General features: G+C 42.4%; 1 protein-coding gene across 2 annotated transcripts in view; it reads right to left on the reverse strand.

The window, feature by feature from the left end:
- Nucleotides 1–18,976, reverse strand: part of LOC110521790 (collagen alpha-1(XXIV) chain) — a 183,833-nt gene that overhangs the window by 24,529 nt on the left and 140,328 nt on the right. For both annotated transcript variants that reach the window (XM_036968553.1, XM_036968554.1), the window contains exons 40-41: nt 11,079–11,132; nt 9,457–9,510 (exon numbers count right to left, since the gene is read on the reverse strand). In XM_036968553.1, the coding sequence (XP_036824448.1) occupies nt 9,457–9,510; nt 11,079–11,132 (108 nt within the window). The remainder of the gene's footprint in view (nt 1–9,456; nt 9,511–11,078; nt 11,133–18,976) is intronic.

The raw sequence follows: 18,976 nt of genomic DNA on the forward strand, positions 1-18,976 counted from the left end.
CGCGCTGTCTTCAACTCCGACTCGGCTAGGGGCATGGAATATCCTAGTCCATTAAGGCTTGATACTACAGCTTGTTAAATAGCATAGGCTACAGTAATGAGTGATAGGAACAGAAGATGAAAACAAATCCAGTGTTTTGCTCAATATGTTCGTAGTATTGACAGTCAACATTGTTGTAATTGGCTGTAACGAGTATTTGGCCTTTACACATCGCATTTCTCCTAAAAAAAAAAAAAATGACTGGTTCCTGTAAATTGTATTGCATGTGTGAGGCACGTTCTCAATAAGCAAGTTATACATGTTTCTAAGTACGAGTTTCACTGGATTATCTAATCTCTCGTTCCATGTTTTTTTTTTTTTTATGCACATCCAAAATAATAACAGGAGCACGTTAAAATAATGTAATAGCCCACATATATAAAAAATGGGATGTCTGCTTTCAAGGATTTGATGTAATCTATCACATGACATTTAGTGGTCCTTTTGGGTACTTCAGATTATCACAGGTGTCATATCTGTCCCTCTGTGTGGCACATATATATATATTTTGGATGACAAAGCAGTAAAACCTTATCCTGAATATTGGTGTTCAATAGGATGGTTTCAGCATGAAATCGCCTTTATATATATATATTGTTTGACACTTTTTATTTTACTATGTCAATATGTGTGTTTTGGCATCAAACTGGTGACAGTTGAGTTGCAGAGTTAATTGAGTTGCAGAGTTAATTGAGTTGCAGAGTAAATTGAAAAAAAATGCCATTCTTGATTAGCCCTTTGCTAATTGCATCCTATTTCTTGGAAGATTTAGGCTTTCTGATAATAATAGTAAAATATCACTTTTATCCCCCACATTTAAAGAAAATACATTTTTGCTACCTCGGGGCGACACTGTGCCATAAGGGTACTAAAACACCAAGGAAAATCAGATATTTCCAGAACATTTATTAAGTGAAATAATATGTATCCTATTAAACACCAATGGATTCACAAAGTTGATGGTTTATATTTAGGATAATATTTTACTGCTATGTCATTCTATGTTGAATTTTTTTATTATCTTATTTAATGTTTTCATATATTTTGCATGCGATAAGGCTGTGATAATCTGAAGTACCCAAAAGGGCCACTAGTAAAAACAAGCACTCTTTTTTATAAGAAAATACAAGTTGGGCATAAACTAGTATTTCACTGCCTCTCAAACCTGATTCTGGGGTTCTTTCTTCCTTTTTGTGTGGCAAAAAAGGTTTTCTGTTTCCTGAGGGCAACGATGTACAGTAGAGGGTTAGATCCTTTTTTTATTAATTATACTATTTTCTCTGGAACCATATGATCTATCTAGTAGAAACTCATGGACAATATGGACAGATTAAAAAAAAAGAATACTATATGAATATATATATATTTTAAAGCTATTCAAGTACAAATTGCCAAAGTTACAATAGATTGCCATAGATTTTCTGTTATACCCAAATTTCTTAAGATTACGGTAACTTTGGTAAATTACCGGTAGCTTTGCGACCCTATACTCGTAATATAGTAATGTATACTATGGGCTCTATTTTCAGCTGCTGTTAAGTCAGAATTAGGCCTTCATGGTTGAATTGCTGCAAAGAAACCACTACTAAATGACACCAGTAACAGTGTTGTTCCCATCCGTGAAGCGCGGTGGAGGTGTGATTGTGTGGGGGTACTTTGCTGGTGACACTGTCTGTGACTTAATTAGAATTCAAGGCACACTTAACCAGCATGGCTACCTGGAAAAGCATTCCAGGTGAAGCTGGTTGAGAGAATGCCAAGAGTTTTCAACGCTGTCAAGGCAAATGGTGGAAAATGGTGGCTACAAATATAAAATATATTTTGATTTGTTTAACACTTTTCTGGTTTCACGATTCCATATGTGTTATTTCATAGTTTTAATGGATTCACTATTATTCTACAACATAGAAAATAGTACAAATTAAAACAAATGGTAGGTTTGTCCAAACTTTGGACTGGTACTGCATATATACAGTCTGCATATTTTGTTTTGTGTGACTATTCTTCTGGGGGTGCTGCAGAACACTCAGCACCCTTACTTCCCACTGCTATGGAGATTAATTCACCTTTCAGCAGATAAAACTATACTACATAAAGTGCCTTCGGAAAGAATTCAGACCCCTTGACTTTCTCCACATTTTGTTACGTTCCAGCCTCATCCTAAAATTGATTAACTTGTTCTTTCCCTCATCAATCTTTATTTCATCTTTATTTAACTAGGCAGGTCAGTTAAGAACAAATTATTATTTAGAATGACGGCCTACCCCGGCGATGCTGGGCCAATTGTGCACCGTCCTATGGGACACACAATCACGGCCAAATGTGATACAGCCTTGATTCGAACCAGGGACTGTAGTGACGCCTCTTACACTGAGATGCAATGCCTTAGACCGCTGTGCCACTCGGGAGCCCCACACAATAACCCGTAATGACAAAGCAAAAACAGGTTTAGAAATGTTTGCTAATTTGCCACAAGCTGCACAGCTATTTTCAGGTCTCTCCAGAGATGTTCAATCGGGTTCAAGTGCAGACCCTGTCTGGGCCATTCAAGGACATTTAGAGACTTGTCCCGAAGCTACTCCTGCATTGTCTTGGCTGTGTGCTTAGGGTTGTTGTCCTGTTGGAAGGTGAACCTTCGCCCAGTATGAGGTCCTGAGCGCTCTGGAGCAGGTTTTCATCAAGGATCTCTTTGCTCCGTTCATCTTTCTATCAATCTTGACTAGTCTCCCAGTCCCTGCCAATGACAAACATCCCCACAGCATGATGCTGCCACCACCATGCTTCACCATAGGCATGGTGCCAGGTTTCCTCCAGACAAGACGCTTGGCCTTCAGGCCAAAGAGTTAAATCTTGGTTCTCATGGTCTGAGAGTCTTTAGGTGCCTTTTGTCAAACTCCAAGTTGGCTGTCGTGTGCCTTTTACTGAGGAGAGGCTTCCGTCTGGCCACTCAACCATAAAGGTCTGATTGGTGGAGTGCTGCAGAGATAGTTGTCCTTCTGGAAGGTTCTCCCATCTCAAAAGAGGAACTCTGGGTTCTTGATCACCTCCCTGGCCAAGGCCCTTCTCCCCTGATTGCTCAGTTTGGCTGGTCTGCCAGCAGGAAGAGCCTTGGTGGTTGCATACTTCTTCCATTTAAGAATGATGGAGGCCACTGTGTTCTTGGGGACCTTCAATGCATCATTTTTTTGTTCCCCTTCTCCAGATCTGTGCCTCAACACAATCCTGTCTCAGAGCTCTACGGACAATTCTTTTGACCTCATGGCTTTGGTTTTTGTTTTGACATGCACTGTCAACTGTGGGACCTTATGTAGACAGGTGTGTGCCTTTCCAAATCATGTCCAATCAATTGAATTTACCACAGCTGAACTCCAAGCTGTGGAAACATCTCAAGGGTGATCAATGGAAACATGATGGTCCTGAGCTCAATTTCGTGTCTCATGGAAAAGGGTCTGAATAGTTATGTAATTAAGATGTATTTTATTTTATTTGCATTACATTTGCAAAGATTAATAAAAATGTGTTTTTCGCTTTGTCATTATGAGGTATTGTGTCAGATTGCTGAGGATTTTATTTTTTTAATACAGGCTGTGTGAAGCGGTTTATAGTTGTCTGTGTGTAGTAGTTATAGCAGTCATGATATGAAGGTTTGGCTTGTCAAGTTTTTTTCGCCTGGTCACAGACAGCTGATGTGTTGTGCACTGAAGTCCACAAGCGAAGAGAAAAGGTGAGAGGAGGTGCACACGTAGATAGTTGCGAGAAGGAATTATATATACAACGAGCAAAGTGATCATGCTGTTGTTATGTAGCTCCTATAAAAGTGAAATGTCTTTCCTTTTGATCAAGGGTGTATTCATTCCACCTATTCTGTTAAAAATAAATCTTAAACAGTAGCAAACTAAATTAAACTGGGATAAAAATGCCTGAATTGGTCCAATAGATATTCACATTTGCAACTGTTGGACTAATGATTACTCCCTAGATCATCTAGATGCAGGCAAGAGTGGTATTGAACGTGTCACTCTCTGTCACCTTGATTACTCAAAATTGTGTTTGCGTTTGATCATGGGGTGTATTCATTACACCGATTCTGTTGAAAAACGTTTCTTAAACAAAAGCTAAATAAATTAAACTGGGATAAAAAAAACTGAATTTGTCCAATAGAAATTCACATTGGCAACTGTTGAACTAATGATTGCTCCCTAGATCAGCTAGATGCAGGCAAGAGTGTGCAGCTGTATTAAATGTGTCACCATGATTACTCAAAATTGTATACATTTAACATTTTCATTCATAGCCTAGGTTGTAGTAACCTCATGATGGGTACAGGGAAAATTTTAGTATAATGTAGTAGCCTAAACCTGTTGATGTTACATTGAGCTGGGTGAATGGAATATGAATGACAGTCATCTAATATGCATGCTTTTCGTAGAGTTGCCTCACATTAGCTGTACTTGGAGGAGGCTCCCACCAAACATTCCGCTCCCTGCATTTACATGACCATCCATTCGGGTCTGGAATTTAGCGATTTTATTACGGTTTTGGTTAGCGATTGTATCACCTCATGGTTTTCTTTTTGACCTGCCTAGTTGAGGGCCTCTCTCCGGCCTCCTCCTATTACCTGCTGCACTGCTCCCCGCCTGCCATGGTCTCTCTCTCTCTCTCTCTCTCTCTCTCTCTCTCTCTCTCTCTCTCTCTCTCTCTCTCTCTCTCTCTCTCTCTCTCTCTCTCTCTCTCTCTCTCTCTCTCTCTCTCTCTCTCTCTCTCTCTCTCTCTCTCTCTCTCTCTCTCTCTCTCTCTCTCTCTCTCTCTCTCACATCATTAGCGTACACTGCAGACTTTTTACTGATCTGCTGTTGGACGATTTGATTAGTGATTCTTGCTATGTTTGTATTATTATTAAGGAATGCTTTTTGTATGAAGTCGTAGCTCATTTAACATTAGTGTTCTGTTAACTTTGTACGTGCTTAGCGCTGCGTTTTCTCTCACATGTTAATTGATAGGGCAATAAACAAACATGCTGCTGTTGCTCATTTTGCTGTTGTCTACCCTTGGCTTTTACAAGGTTGGCGATACTTTTAGAGCCCGTTGCTCTGTGAATGAGGGAATATATTACTGTTTCTCCCTTGTGCCTTGGGAAAAACCACACTCTTGCTCTGTGAATGAGGGAATATATTACTGTTTCTCCCTTGTGCCTTGGGAAAAACCACACTCTTGCTCTGTGAATGAGGGAATATATAACTTTTTCTACCTCGTGCCTTGGGAAAAACCACACTCTTGGTCTGTGAATGCATGTGAGAACTCTGCACATTTCTCCCAAACAACATGTGAGAAATCATACTTTTGCGTTTACATGTCAGGACTGTTCTCTTGGTACTTAACCATGTCTCTGAACTTTACACATCTCCTGAAATATGTGTCGTTAAAGACTCTGGTGACTGTGGATTGTTGTTCAAGTGCTGTCTGTAAATCCAAATGTTGTAACCCCCGATCTAGACATGCCATTATCTTGCTGCTTCTACTGTCTGGAAATGTGCAATCTAACCCAGGTCCTGAAATTCTTACCCCTGCCGAATTCAGTAGTCGGCAGGGGTTGTATTGGATTTGTATTTTCAAATTGTTATCACAGCATGTCAACTCTGAGTTGGTCTTGATGGGGGATCTTAATAAGGATTGGTTAACATCTAGCTCTGATCAACTCAAAATTCTATGCAATACCTATAATCTCACTCAGATTGTCAACAGTGTAACTAGGTTGAATGTAAAGTATCATCTGAAAACCTCTGATTGATTTGATCTTAACCAATACTTCTCATCGTTTTAATGCATCTGGTATTTTTGACAAATTACATACGTCATCACTGTGCTATTGCCTGTGTGAGAGATTCCTAAGTGATCTCCACGTGTCATTACGAAAAGAAACTGGAAGCAGTTTGATATTCAAGGTTTTTTACATTAAGTATTTAGCATTGAATGGAATAGATTTGAATGAATCCCTGATGTCGAATTAGCCTTTTCTTACTTCTACAACGCATTCCGAGATGTATGCAATAGGCATGCCCCTTTAAAAAAAAATCATGATTAAGGGCAGAGAGAACCCTTGGTTTACTGATGAATTTACTAAAATCATAATGGAACAAAATGCCATGTGGGCTAAAGCAATAGGGTCTGGTTCGGCGGATGGTTGGATGGCTTTTAAACGTCTTCGAAATCTGGGTGTGGCTATGACCTGAAAACTGAAAGCAGACCAGTACCTTAGATCTACCTCATATAATTTAAATCATCCCTCCCAATTTTGACAAGTAGTGAAAGGTTTGGAGTGCAAAAAAGATACACAGCTTCCCAAACAATTGTTGGTAGACACACAGATTGTAACTGAGAGAACCTCTATTCTAAAAGCCTTAAATCAGCATTTTCTAGATGCAGACAGTTTATTTGAAAAGGTTAAACGTCTAAATGAGCCCCCTGTGAATTTACCTGACACCCCTGTGCACTCCTTCACCAGTGTTCTCATTCTCATGAGAAGTGCGTAAAGCCCTGAAAGAAATAGATAGAAAGAAATCGCCTGGCCCTGATGATCTTGAGCCCCGCCTCCTACACCTAGCTGAAGAAATCATTGCTCCCCCTCAACACGTATTTTTAACCTCACGCTTGACATTAAGGAAATCCCTAAGTTATGGAAATCTGCTTTTGTACTGCCTCTCCTGAAAGGTGGAGATTCTTCGCTAGATGACAGCTATCGACCCATATCAAAATTGTCTGTACTGTCTAAGGTACTGGAATCCTTAGTTAGTAGGCAGCTGAAGGACTACCTCCAAGAAAACAACATCTTAAATGGAATGCAATCACGTTTTAGGTCTGGCCACAGCATTGTTTCAGCATCATTGAAGCTTTTAAATGACATCCATTGTGCTCTTGACAAGAAGTTACATTGTGTGTCTTTATTGATTTATCGAAGGCATTTGACACCGTGGACCATGCTGTGCTGGTGCAAAGGTTAAAATGTTATTGAATTGCTGGTCATGCTCTAGATTGGTTTATAAATTAACTATCCGCAAGATTCTATTTTGGGCCCACTGTTGTTCATTTTGTATATCCTCAACATTTGGGACCATATTAAAACAACAGATGTTAATTTTATGCAGATGACACTGTTCTTTATTCAAGTGGTAGTAGTTTATCTAGTTTAGCAATTGAAAATGCCCAAAGAGCATTTAACACCATACAACAGAATCTGTATGATTTGAAGCTGAATTCGGTTCAAACAAAATGCATGGTATTTTCTAATGCCTAATCATGTCATTGCTACATTGGATGGACATACTATGTAACTAATCCCGATCAGGTCAAAGTGTACAAATATTTGGGAGTGTGGGTGGATGACAAGCTGAGCTTCACTGTTCATGTAGAGAACATAGAAGCTCAAGCTGGAAATAGGTTTTTATTACCGGCACAAGGCTTGTTTTTCTCTGGAGGCCAGGAAGGAGCTGGTATGATGTACATTGCTGCCGGCTTTAGATTTTAGTGATGTTATATACAGCTCTGGAAAAAATGAAGAGACCACTGCAAAATTATCAGTTTCTCTGATTTTACTATTTATAGGTATGTGTTTGGATAAAATGAAAAATGAAAACTTTTGCTTTATTCTATAAACTACTGACAACATTTCTTCCAAATTCCAAATAAAAATATTGTCAAAAAAAAAACAACTGGTCAAAATAACAAACCAGATGCAGTGTTGTCAGACCTCGAATAATGCAAAGAAAATAAGTTCATTTTCATTTTTAAACAACACAACAACAATGTTTTAACTTAGGAAGAGTTCAGAAATCTATATTTGGTGGAATAACCCTGATTTTCAATCACAGCTTTCATGCGTCTTGGCCTGCTCTCCACCAGTCTTTCACATTGATGTTGGGGGACTTTATGCCACTCCTGGCAGCAAAAGTTCAAGCAGCTCAGCCTTGTGACCATCCATCTTCCATCTTCCTCATGGGCTGGCCCATGACAGGGTCTTGATCTGGTGGTCCTCCAGTTGTCCTTTTCTGCAAATAAACGCTCTAAATGACAATATTTGTATTTGGAATTTGGGAGAAATGTTGTCAGTAGTTTATAGAATAAAACAACATTTTTAATTTTACCCAAACACATACCTATAAATAGTTAAACCAGAGAAACTGATAATTTTGTAGTGGTCTCTTCATTTTTTCCAGAGCTGTATATGCAGGGCTCAACCACTACCCTGAGAGAACTTGATTCAGTATATCATGTGGCCCTCAGGTTCATTATCAATCAAAAATGTCTAACACATCATTGTGATCTCTACAGCGCCACTGGCTGGGCGTCATTGACCTTGTGTAGGCTTAAGCGCTGGTATACACAGATTTATAAGGCCATATTGGGTAAAATGCCACTTTATCTCTGTTCATTTTTAATCAGATCAGTAAATAAATATAAATGACGGTCCCATTCTCATTTGCTTTTAACAGTACCAAGACTTAGAACAGGTTATGGTAGAAATCATTTTAGTTACTCAGCTCCGTGGTCCTGGGATTCTCTCCTGAACATTAGTCACGTTGGTGGTTTAAACACTTGGTCGATGTAAATATCATAGAAGAGTGTAATTGTCTTTAGGTCAGCTTTATTGTTCTTCTTTTTTTCTTTACGTAATATGTAATTGTTGTACTGTATGTGTGTCTATAGTTTTGTTCAATGTTATGTTAGTGTGTGTAAGTTGTTTTGCCTGAAACTTTGTTCCCCCTGCTGCTGTTGGACCAGGTCTCTCGAAAATGTTAACTCAATGAGAAAAACCTGTATAAATAAAGGCAAAAACATTATATATATATATATATATATATATATGCTATAATAGAAATACGGCCTTGCTCAAAAAAAAAGCTATCATCCTCCCTCATCTTAAACGGCACCAACTGCCGCTTGTTTTGACTTAAATCTATTTGAAAATCTATGGCAAGCCCTGAAAATATATTTCTTTACAATGATCAACAACCAATTTGACAGAGCTTCAAGAATTTTGAAAATAATAATGGGAAAGTGTTGCACAATCCAGGTGTGGAAAGCTCTTAGAGACTTGCCCAGAAAGACTCACAGCTTCAATAGCTGCCAAAGGTGCATCTGCAAAGTATCGAGTGTGAATACTAATCTAAATGAGATATTTCTGCGTTTCATTTTCAATACATTTTCAATTTTTTCTAAAAACATGTTTTCACTTTGTCATTATAGGGTATTGTGTGTAGATGGGTGAGAGAAAAAAACAAACGATTTAATCCATTTAAATTTAAAGTCAAAGGGTATGAATACTTTCTGAAGGCACTCTACATGGCATATATTTTCAAAAGTCTAAAAATGTAATACTGTGTGCAGAAGGAGGACAAAAAAACATGCAAATGCTCACGTTACCTTTTCACCTTTGGGCCCAGGAGGTCCAATGGATCCTGGCTTACCAGCGTGGCCCTAAGAATAACCAAACCCATGATTATTCACCTGACAAGTCATATACTGCAACTCACTGTAGACAGACAGTACAATAACACAGAACTTGACATGGCGTAGATTGTCAACATGTGTTAACAGTGTATAATTATGATGCCTTATAATAAACACACTAAGGACAGCAAAGGAGAGAGATATTTCCCTGGTATAATTACTTATTTGGCAGGCCCTCAGAAATCACTCAAAAACTTGGGTGGGGTGTGTGAGCAAGCTAAGAGTGAGTGTACAATACAAACTGACTAAATAGATACAAGGTGAACTTGTGGTGCCCTACATCGTTATCTAACTAAAAAACAGAATTAGACTGGCAATGACCTGGCGTCCTCCGGAGTTGCCAGAGGATTTGGGTATAAGGGTTTGAGGTTGACCATATCCAATTTACCTTTCTTCTTTGTTCCTGTTTGGCTAGGTGTGTGTTGCTGTGGTATTATTGATACATTCTGTTGTCTAGTTGTGTTTGACTCAAAAACAGAATGAAAACTGGCAATGACCTGGCTGTTGAGGTGCCAAAGAATTTGGTTTTAAGGGTTTGGGGTTGGGCTTTACCATTTCCAGTATAGCTTTCTTCTCTGTTCTGGCTTGACATTTTGTTTGCTTTGGTATTGATACGACACAGGTGTCCTGTTGTCTAGTTGTATTTGGCTGCAGAGCACTGTTGGTGTATGTTTGTGTGTGTGTGCAAGCTTGGTAGTGATTCGACACCAGGTGTTCTGTTGTCTTGTGTTGGACTAGAGAGAAGCCAGAAGGCGAGGCAGCGGCCACGGCCACACCTTGCTTGTCAGAGGAAAAGATGGTTCCAATCCACACATTATTTCACTTCAAGAGTGAAGGTTCAAAGCCAATGCAAAAATACACAGAAAGAGACAGCCAGGGGAGTTGGCAATGGATGCCACCTCTTTAAGGAACTCTGGAATGGGCTTAAAGAGACTTAGAGATGACCTGAGGGTGTGTTGCGTTCAGTGGGATGTGTAGGAACAGAACAAAGGCCATGTCAGATCCTCTCAGGTCCTTTGGGGTGAATCTCTCTGAGGCAGTGCTTGACTTGGACTGAAATAAGTGCCAGTGCTCATTTTGGGTGCCGGAACTGTTTATATTTAGGTGCAGGAGCTCCACAATACTTATGATCTAATATTCTATAAGAGGAACAGGAGCTGAAGCAGTAGAACATTTTGAGGTGCAGGTATTCAGCTCTGGTGAGCTCCTGTCCAAGTCAAGCACTGCTTTGAGGTGAATAGAGACAAATCTGATAAGGACACTCTGGAGTCATGATTTGGTGTGAGTGACATGTCACCAGAACAGGACTTAGATTCACACCTGTTTTGTTGTTTGTGTGTGTGTGTGTGTGTGTGTGTGTGTGTGTGTGTGTGTGTGTGTGTGTGTGTGTGTGTGTGTGAGACCGAGTGAGGCATTGACCTAAGGAGAGAAAGAAAGATTGAGAGAGACAGAGGGAGTGATGGAGAGAAAGAGAAAGACTGAGAGAAAGAGAAGTGTGTGTATGTTGTTATTATAGCCAGACAGGAGTAACTCACTGTGTATCCTGCCATTCCAGGCATCCCCCCAGGCCCCATAAATCCCGGACGACCCTGAAAATGATGCAGAAAACAGCCACACATTAGTTTTTACAGCAATTTGTTTTGATATTCTATCTGTACTATGTGGTAATGCTAAATATAACCTTGGCGTCTGAATCCATGGAACTGAGGAGTTGTATGTCACTAAGGCATACCTATTTTCCTTCACCGGCTATCACAACAGAGTTTTCAAGGCCTAACACTGGAAAAGGAGTTCTGTTCTCAACTGAAAGGAACATCCTGGCTTTTTCTTCATTTTCCTGTGTGATCCCGTGCTGCAGGGGGAAAACGATTATTCATATCCTCTGCTCTGTTTCTGACATCAGGCTTTTACAACTCATAACAGAACCTGATAGGGATATTGCTTGTCCGCAAATACTACCAGATTAGCAAGCTGCTAATTGCTATACAAAACGTACAGTTAGAACTATAACTACTGTTCCCTGAAGGAGGGAAGCAAGGTACAACACAGCTATGGGGGGAGTTTGAGTGCTAGGGGGGAGTTTGAGCGCTTGGCCTGACAAGGCCAATGAACACCGTGCCTCAACGGAAGCCCCGCCTTCCACAGGTGATAAACTCGAGGCGCGGATTAATTCCTTCAATTCAGAACCACTCTTCACCGAGCCTGGAACTGGGCGGTGTGGGGCCCGAACAGGTGTTGTACCTTGTTTCCCTCCTTCAGGGAACAGTAGTTATAGTCATAACTGTACATCCCCTTTGAGTCGGTCAACTCGGTACAACACAGCTACGGAGACATGAAATCACACTACAAGCCAACCCCAGCGGACACCAATTGAAATTGCCCACGGCAGACCTGCAGTACCCGGGTATTGTGAAATCTGTGCGCCACCTAATGATCCTATCCTGCCACAGCCGTATTCACACTGTGGGCTACACTGGCGGCAGTGGCATCCAAGAGATAAAACCTGAAAACCTGAAAACTGTGTGTGGTGATGCCCAATGCACAGCAAAAATATCTCCAACAGGCAACCCTTTAAACAACGCCAGAGATGCCACCAGACCCCTGGTGGAGTGGGCATGTGCACTGTTAGGCAATCCCTGCCCTGTTCTGCCATGTGCCAGAGAAATAGCCTCCACAATTCAGTTGTAGAGAGTCTAATTCGAAAACGCTCAGCCATGAGCCGGATTGGCAAAACAGACAAAGTTGGTCACACAAATGGACACCCCTGGTCTGCTCAATGTACATGCGTACAAGAGACCCCCCCCCCCCCCGGATATCCGTACCTGTGAGGCACCTAGGGAGTGAGTGAAAGTCCACACTGGGGCAATAGGAACCGAGACCGCAACACTCCCTGTCTGTTGATGTATGCCACCACTGTCCCGCTGTTGGTCCTCATAATGGCCTGGCAAGAATGGGAAAAAGCGCCTGAGTACTATGTACACCGTCAAAAGCCCCAGCTAATTGATGTGCAGCACGCTCTGCGTCATTGTCCGCAACTCCCAAATTGAGCTGCCCTTGCACAGCGCACTCCACCCTTGGGAGGATGAGTCTGTCGTGATCACTCTGCGGGATATAACTCGATCCATGGGTGTCCCCAGCAACAACAGAGCGGGTCCCTCCACCGAGCCAGAGCTGTAGGCATGATGGGGACATGCGGAGTCACCGGTTTAATTGGCACAGTGCGTCCAAGCGAGTGTCTATTATCTACCGCTGGAAAGGTTGCATCAGCAACAGGGGGGTGACCATGGCTATTATAGAAACCATCATCCCTAATAGGAACAGGCACTGGCAAAAACGACCGGCAAAATTGGGGCAAGCAGCATGAAAACCGGCCTCCCAATAGGGGGACAAGAACCCACGATCCACGATTGTGTCCAACTCGAGACGGAATGCACTGAGATGGAGCCAAATAGCTATTCTTGATCCACTATGAAACCCAGAGACTGAACATGGGAAACCAGCATGAATGCAGGTAACAACACCTGCTCCCTTGGCTACCACTAGCCAATTATCCAGGTAGTCCAATATCCTGAGCCCCAGACACTGCACAGGGATGCACAACAAATTGTAGCCTGTACCCCGACTTTGCTGTTCACATAATCCAGGGCAGTTGGGTGACACAGACAGAGAGTCTCCCAAAATAGTGCCATCTGAAGGGGTGGAACATCACCTGTACATTTTTCCATTTACACAATTTTCAGTGTCTGACTGTGGGGAAATTACTCTTTATTCAGCTGACATTTGGAGGACTCAACTCTTGAAACACTGTGGAACTTGGGGTAGAAACAATATGTTTAAGTGCCAATGTTTGCCTGAACCCCGGTCAACTCCGGATTCGAGGGCTTCATACCCGATTGGTTGTGCCACTTGTGGGTACCGTTGTCACAGCGAACATCTGGGGAGGAAGGCAAGCTAAGTACCCTAGGACTAAACACCTCCCTCTGCAACTGGATCCTGGACTTCCTGACGGGCCGCCCTCCAGGTGGTAAGGGTAGGTAACAACACATCCGCCACACTGATCCTCAACACGGGGGCCCCTCAGGGGTGTGTGCTCAGTCCCCTCCTGTACTCCCTGTTCACTCAAGACTGCATGGCCAGGGACAACTCCAACACCATCATCAAGTTTGCAGATGACAACAGTGGTAGGCCTGTTCACTGATAATGATGAGACAGCCTACAGGGAGGAAGTCAGAGACCTGGCCGTGTGGTGCCAGGACAACAACCTCTCCCTCAACGTGATGAAGACAAAGGAGATGATTGTGGACTACAGGAAAAGGAGGACCAAGCACGCCTCCATTCTCATCTCACCGGCTGTAGTGGAGCAAGTTAAGAGCTTCAAGTTCCTTGGTGTCCACATAACCAACATACTATCATGGTCCAAACACACTAAGACAGTCGGGCCTATTCTCTCTCAGGAGATTGAAAACATTTGTCATGGGTCCTCAGATCCTCAAAAGGTTGTACAGCTGCACCATCTAGAGCATCTTGACTGGTTGCATCACTGCCTGGTATGGCAACTGCTCGGCATCCAACCGCAAGGCACTACAGAGAGTAGTGTGTATGGCCCAGCCAAGCTTCCTGCCATCCAGGACCTCTATACCAGGCTGTGTCAGAGGAAGGCCCTAAAAATGGTTAGACTCCAGCCACCCTAGTTATAGACTGTTCTCTCTGCTACCGCACGGCAAGTGGTACCGGAGCACCAAGTCTAAGTCCAAAAGGCTTCTTAACAGCTTCTACCGCCAAGCCATAAGACTCCTGAACAGCTAATCAAAGGGCTACCCAGACCCCTCATTTACAATGCTGCTACTCTGTTTATTATCTATGCATAGTCACTTTAACTCTACCAATGTACATATTACCTCAACTACCTAGTGCCCCCGCACATTGACTTGGTACCGGTTCCCCCTGTATATAGCCTCACTATTGTTATTTTACTGCCGCTGTTTAATTATTTGTTACTTTTATTTTTACTTAGCTATTATTTTTACTTAGCTATTATTTTTACTTAGCTATTTTTTACTCAACACTTATTTTCTTAAAACTGCATTGTTGGTTAAGGGCTTGTAAGTAAGAATTTCACTGTAATGTCTCTACAGGTTGTATTCGGAGCATATGACAAATTCATTTGGATTTTTTTTTGAAGGGGAGACCCCAGCCTGTGCCATCTCCCCTCTCACCAAGTTAGGTGCACACATAAAAAAACTATCATGGAAGTTATCAGGCCCAGCAGTCATAGGTACCAGTGACACCGCACCTTGTAACTCCGCTGGAAAAGGGACAGACCGCTCTAAAAAACTGACCCCATCTGTGATAACAGACAGGGTGATTCGTAATCGAATCCAATTCCCAGGAACAAAACGTATTGAGCAGGAGACAGACTGCTTATCTTGGAGTTCATACAGTATGAACCACAGAGACCGTGTTTGGGATAACAGCATGATTGCCAACTGCCTACCGAGTCCATAACCTGTATCACTAAGCACCACCAGTGAGCTAGAGGGAGGAATCAGCAATGAATCCCAGTAATAAGCTAACTATGGGGAGGGATGCCCCCTTGTGGAAATAGAGTGCCTGATACCGTATAGCCCGCCTGCAGCCAGGCCCTTTTATAGGCACAGGAGCTCCAGCAATATTTGATTGTTATCACAGTACCATATGTGACTCATTTCAGGAAACTAGGTGTATGTCACACCTCAGTGGGGCAGATATGCCTTCTGGAACATGTGAACATTCACGTATCTTCACAAACTTGTATTCCATCCATAAATACAAATAAAATTGTTAAATTACGAGCCTAGTTGGTTTAGCCAGGGAAAAAGTCAGGAACTTCCCACTAGCCATGATTGGCTGAGATAATGAATGGGCTGGACATGCCAGGAGATGAGTTTGGATTTGTCTGCCATGTAGCACGCTTCTGTCTATAACGTGAGCTGTTCAGTATGTGTTGACAGTCCTTTCTCCCACAACGTTTTTTAACGATACGTTAGCCATCGAGAACTACAACGATTTTGCTACTTTTCTTAACAACATTGATGCCCTGAATTTAGCCGGCGCTATCAACAGATCAGTAGCAATAAGTGATTAGCTTTCTGCACACGCCATGGTCAGTGTGAACTGGGGTGACTTGACAACGCTGGCCAAACAAGATGTAGCTACAAGAAAAATGCAGTTAAAATGTTCCCGTCTGCCGTGAAGCGTTCATTCATGTATACAGATAAGAGTAGCTACATTTTCCAGATATAAGTTTCTAATTTAGTCAGAAATTCATTTTTATTGCCAGTTAAAGCCTACTGTTAGTTAGCTAGCAAACGGTAGCTTGCTGGCTCACTAGCTAACATTACGTGTATGATCTGTGTAGTAATATTATTTGAATCAGAAACCCATTTGCATTGCTTGTTATAGCATAATGTTAGCTAGGATATACCATTTTCTAGCTCTGAGTGTCTACTTTTATCCAATGTAAAAAATAAAATAAAAATTCAACATTTTGCTACCTAAGATCCAGGCGGTCGGACACATAATGATAGCCTACGTCAGCCATACGGCTTCTTATGCCAGGCGTACACTACAACAATTTAAAAATCGAAACATCGCTGAGCCTTTCACATTAAACAACCGTCTTTTCTGCAGCCTATTTTTTTTGTCTTGTCAAAGTAGTGGTGCAAATGACTTGGCACAGTGTGGGGCCACACTGTTGTGAGGATCCTTGTTAGCACGCTGTCTCGTGAAAGTAATGAAGTGATGATGTGTTTACTTTGTCAACATAGCTACAACGAGCTGTGGCTCAAAACAGCCTCAAAACGGGGTCAGTCAGACTTTCATGCTTGCCATACAGAGTTGAAATGTTCAGCCAATACATTGTTGAATTGAATAACTTTGCTCGCGAACTTCAGAGCTGTAACGATTTAACTCTTTGGCAAGTACAAATGCATACTAGCAGTAGTCATCACCCCTGCTCAAGTCTACACTTTCAGGGTGATGCGATACAACATCATAATCTCACTGGCTTCATCTCTGGCAAACTGTCATTGGCTATTGCTGATCATGTTCTCAAAACGTGTCGTTGCACATCTCACAATACAAGAGCACTGCAAATGTTGTTGGAAAAACATGTTGGAAAATATCAGGATGTCTGGGACGGCTCAAAGACGGCATCGGTAGCCCTCAGATTACATCTCTGACCTGCTCATATTTAACGAGCGTCGGTGACGGCCGCGTACCTCAAGTATGCAAGTACTTGGGGTTTTTGTCTCTGATTTCAAAAACTTGTCTGGGACAGCTAAATTGGAGCCATAATCGTTTATTATACACCCAAATGTAGTTTTGCTAAGCCAGTAGCCAGCTCCCTGGCATTCTCCCCACGGGCTAGTGCTAGCCAAGCCCGCTGCCAGCACAGAGCTAGTCAAAGAACACCGTGTGGCGTCTTCTTTCGGTCTCGAGAATCTCTCTGATCACAGCACGGTCCGTTTAGAATAACCAAGGGACTGAACGCTGCATATGCTAAACGAGAGAGCTACAAAAACAGTTCCACCATGTGAGACAGGGATCGCCTGTGGCAGTACGCTAGCTAGCTCGCTAACCTGACTGGCACGCTATGCAGTGCTGTTGAGCTAGCCTGATCCCGTCCACATTAAACCAGATCATCGGCCAATTCTGGGAAGAGAGGTATGGAGTACACACTGACCCGGCCGCCCTCTCACTTAAAGTTACCTCCCTTAGCCGGCGACAGAGCGCACAGCAAATGGATTGAGCTAGGGCTGCTTTCTCATGCCTCAGACAGACAGGACAAGTCCCAATTCATCCCCGGGTTCCGTAACTCAGACCCAGTCAAGGTACGGGCACTTGTGAGAAGAAGCCATAAGAGTATCGTTGGAGGGAGTTATTTTTATTTATTTTTAACGTGAGTATCTTTTATTTATTTGGGCATGGTGTTAAACCCAAATCTGTATCGATAATTTTCGTTGTGTTTGCAATTGTACTCAGCCAGTCTAAACAGGCAGAAGAATTGTGGTAGGGAACTTCACAAAAACAGTTACCAAACTTTAACAGACAACGTGTGTGCATCCCCTCCTTAAGTGGGACAGTTAAGCCTGATACATTTAGCTTATTTTTAAGAAATGTCTGAATTGTTCTGCTCAGCTCGAGGTGAAGAGCAGAAGAATTGAAGGAGTGAATCCGTGCCTCAGGTTTATCATGTGGAACATAGGGCTTCCGGAGAGGCACGTGTACTAATGTTCTTGAGCAGAGAGCGGTAGCGCGTGAACTCCCCCCATAGCTTGTGTTGCATTGAGTTGACCGGCTGAAAGGGAACAAAGAAAGATTAGCGTCAGAGCTTATAATGGAATGACATAGGAAAAGACTCCGATCACTTTGCATTAGTTTTAAGCTACTGAGCCGACCGAGGCTTGGCCAGGTTTGAACAAAGTCATGTTTAGGTTACTCTGCTTTCTGCTTTTACGGTTTCAGATGTTTTTACAGTTGGTTACTTACAGTTGGTTATTCTCCGGAGACACTCATGGAAATTAGTTAGTCTTATTAATGGAATATCACAGACCTGCCAATGAGATGGGGACTACACTGAACAAAAATATAAACGCAACTTGCAACAATTTAAAATATTTTACTCAGTCACACTATATAAGGACATCAGTCAGTAGAAAGAAATGAATTAGGCCCTAATATAGGGATTTCACATGACTGGGAATACAGATATGCATCTGTTGGTCACAGATGCTTTAGAAAAAGGCAGGGACTTGGATCAGAAAACCAGTCAGTGTCTGGTGTGGCCACCATTTGCCTCATGCCGCCGTTGATTGTGGCCTGTGGAATGTTGTCCCTCTCCTCTTCAATGGCTGTGCGACGTTTCTGGATATTGGCGAGAACTGGAAACGCTGTCGTACACATCGAACCAGAGCATCATAAAGCTGCTCATCGGGTGAATATGCAGGCCATGGAGGAACTAAAACATTTTCAGCTTCCAGGAATTGTGTACAGACCCTTGCAACATGGATCTCGTCACCGTATCTTGATGCATTCAAATTGACATCGATAAAATGCCATTGTGTTCGTTGTCTGTAGCTTAGGCCTGCCCGTACTTCCCCATACCATAACCCCACCGCCACCATGTTCCCAAAGTTGACATCAGCAAACCACTCGCCCACACGATGCCATACACGTTGTCTGCCATCTGCCCTGTACAGTTGAAGCCAGCATTCATCGGTGAAGAGCACACTTCTCCAGCGTGCCAGTGGCCATCGAAGTTGAGCATTTTCCCACAGAAGTCGATTGCTACGCCGAACTGCAGTGAAACCGCTCAGGTGAGAACGATGAGCACTGAGATGAGCTTCACCGAGACGGTTTCTGACAGTTTGTGCAGAAATTCTTTGGGTTGTGC

Source organism: Oncorhynchus mykiss, chromosome 30 (assembly GCF_013265735.2).
Source record: "Oncorhynchus mykiss isolate Arlee chromosome 30, USDA_OmykA_1.1, whole genome shotgun sequence".
NCBI classification, from domain to species: Eukaryota; Metazoa; Chordata; class Actinopteri; order Salmoniformes; family Salmonidae; genus Oncorhynchus; species Oncorhynchus mykiss.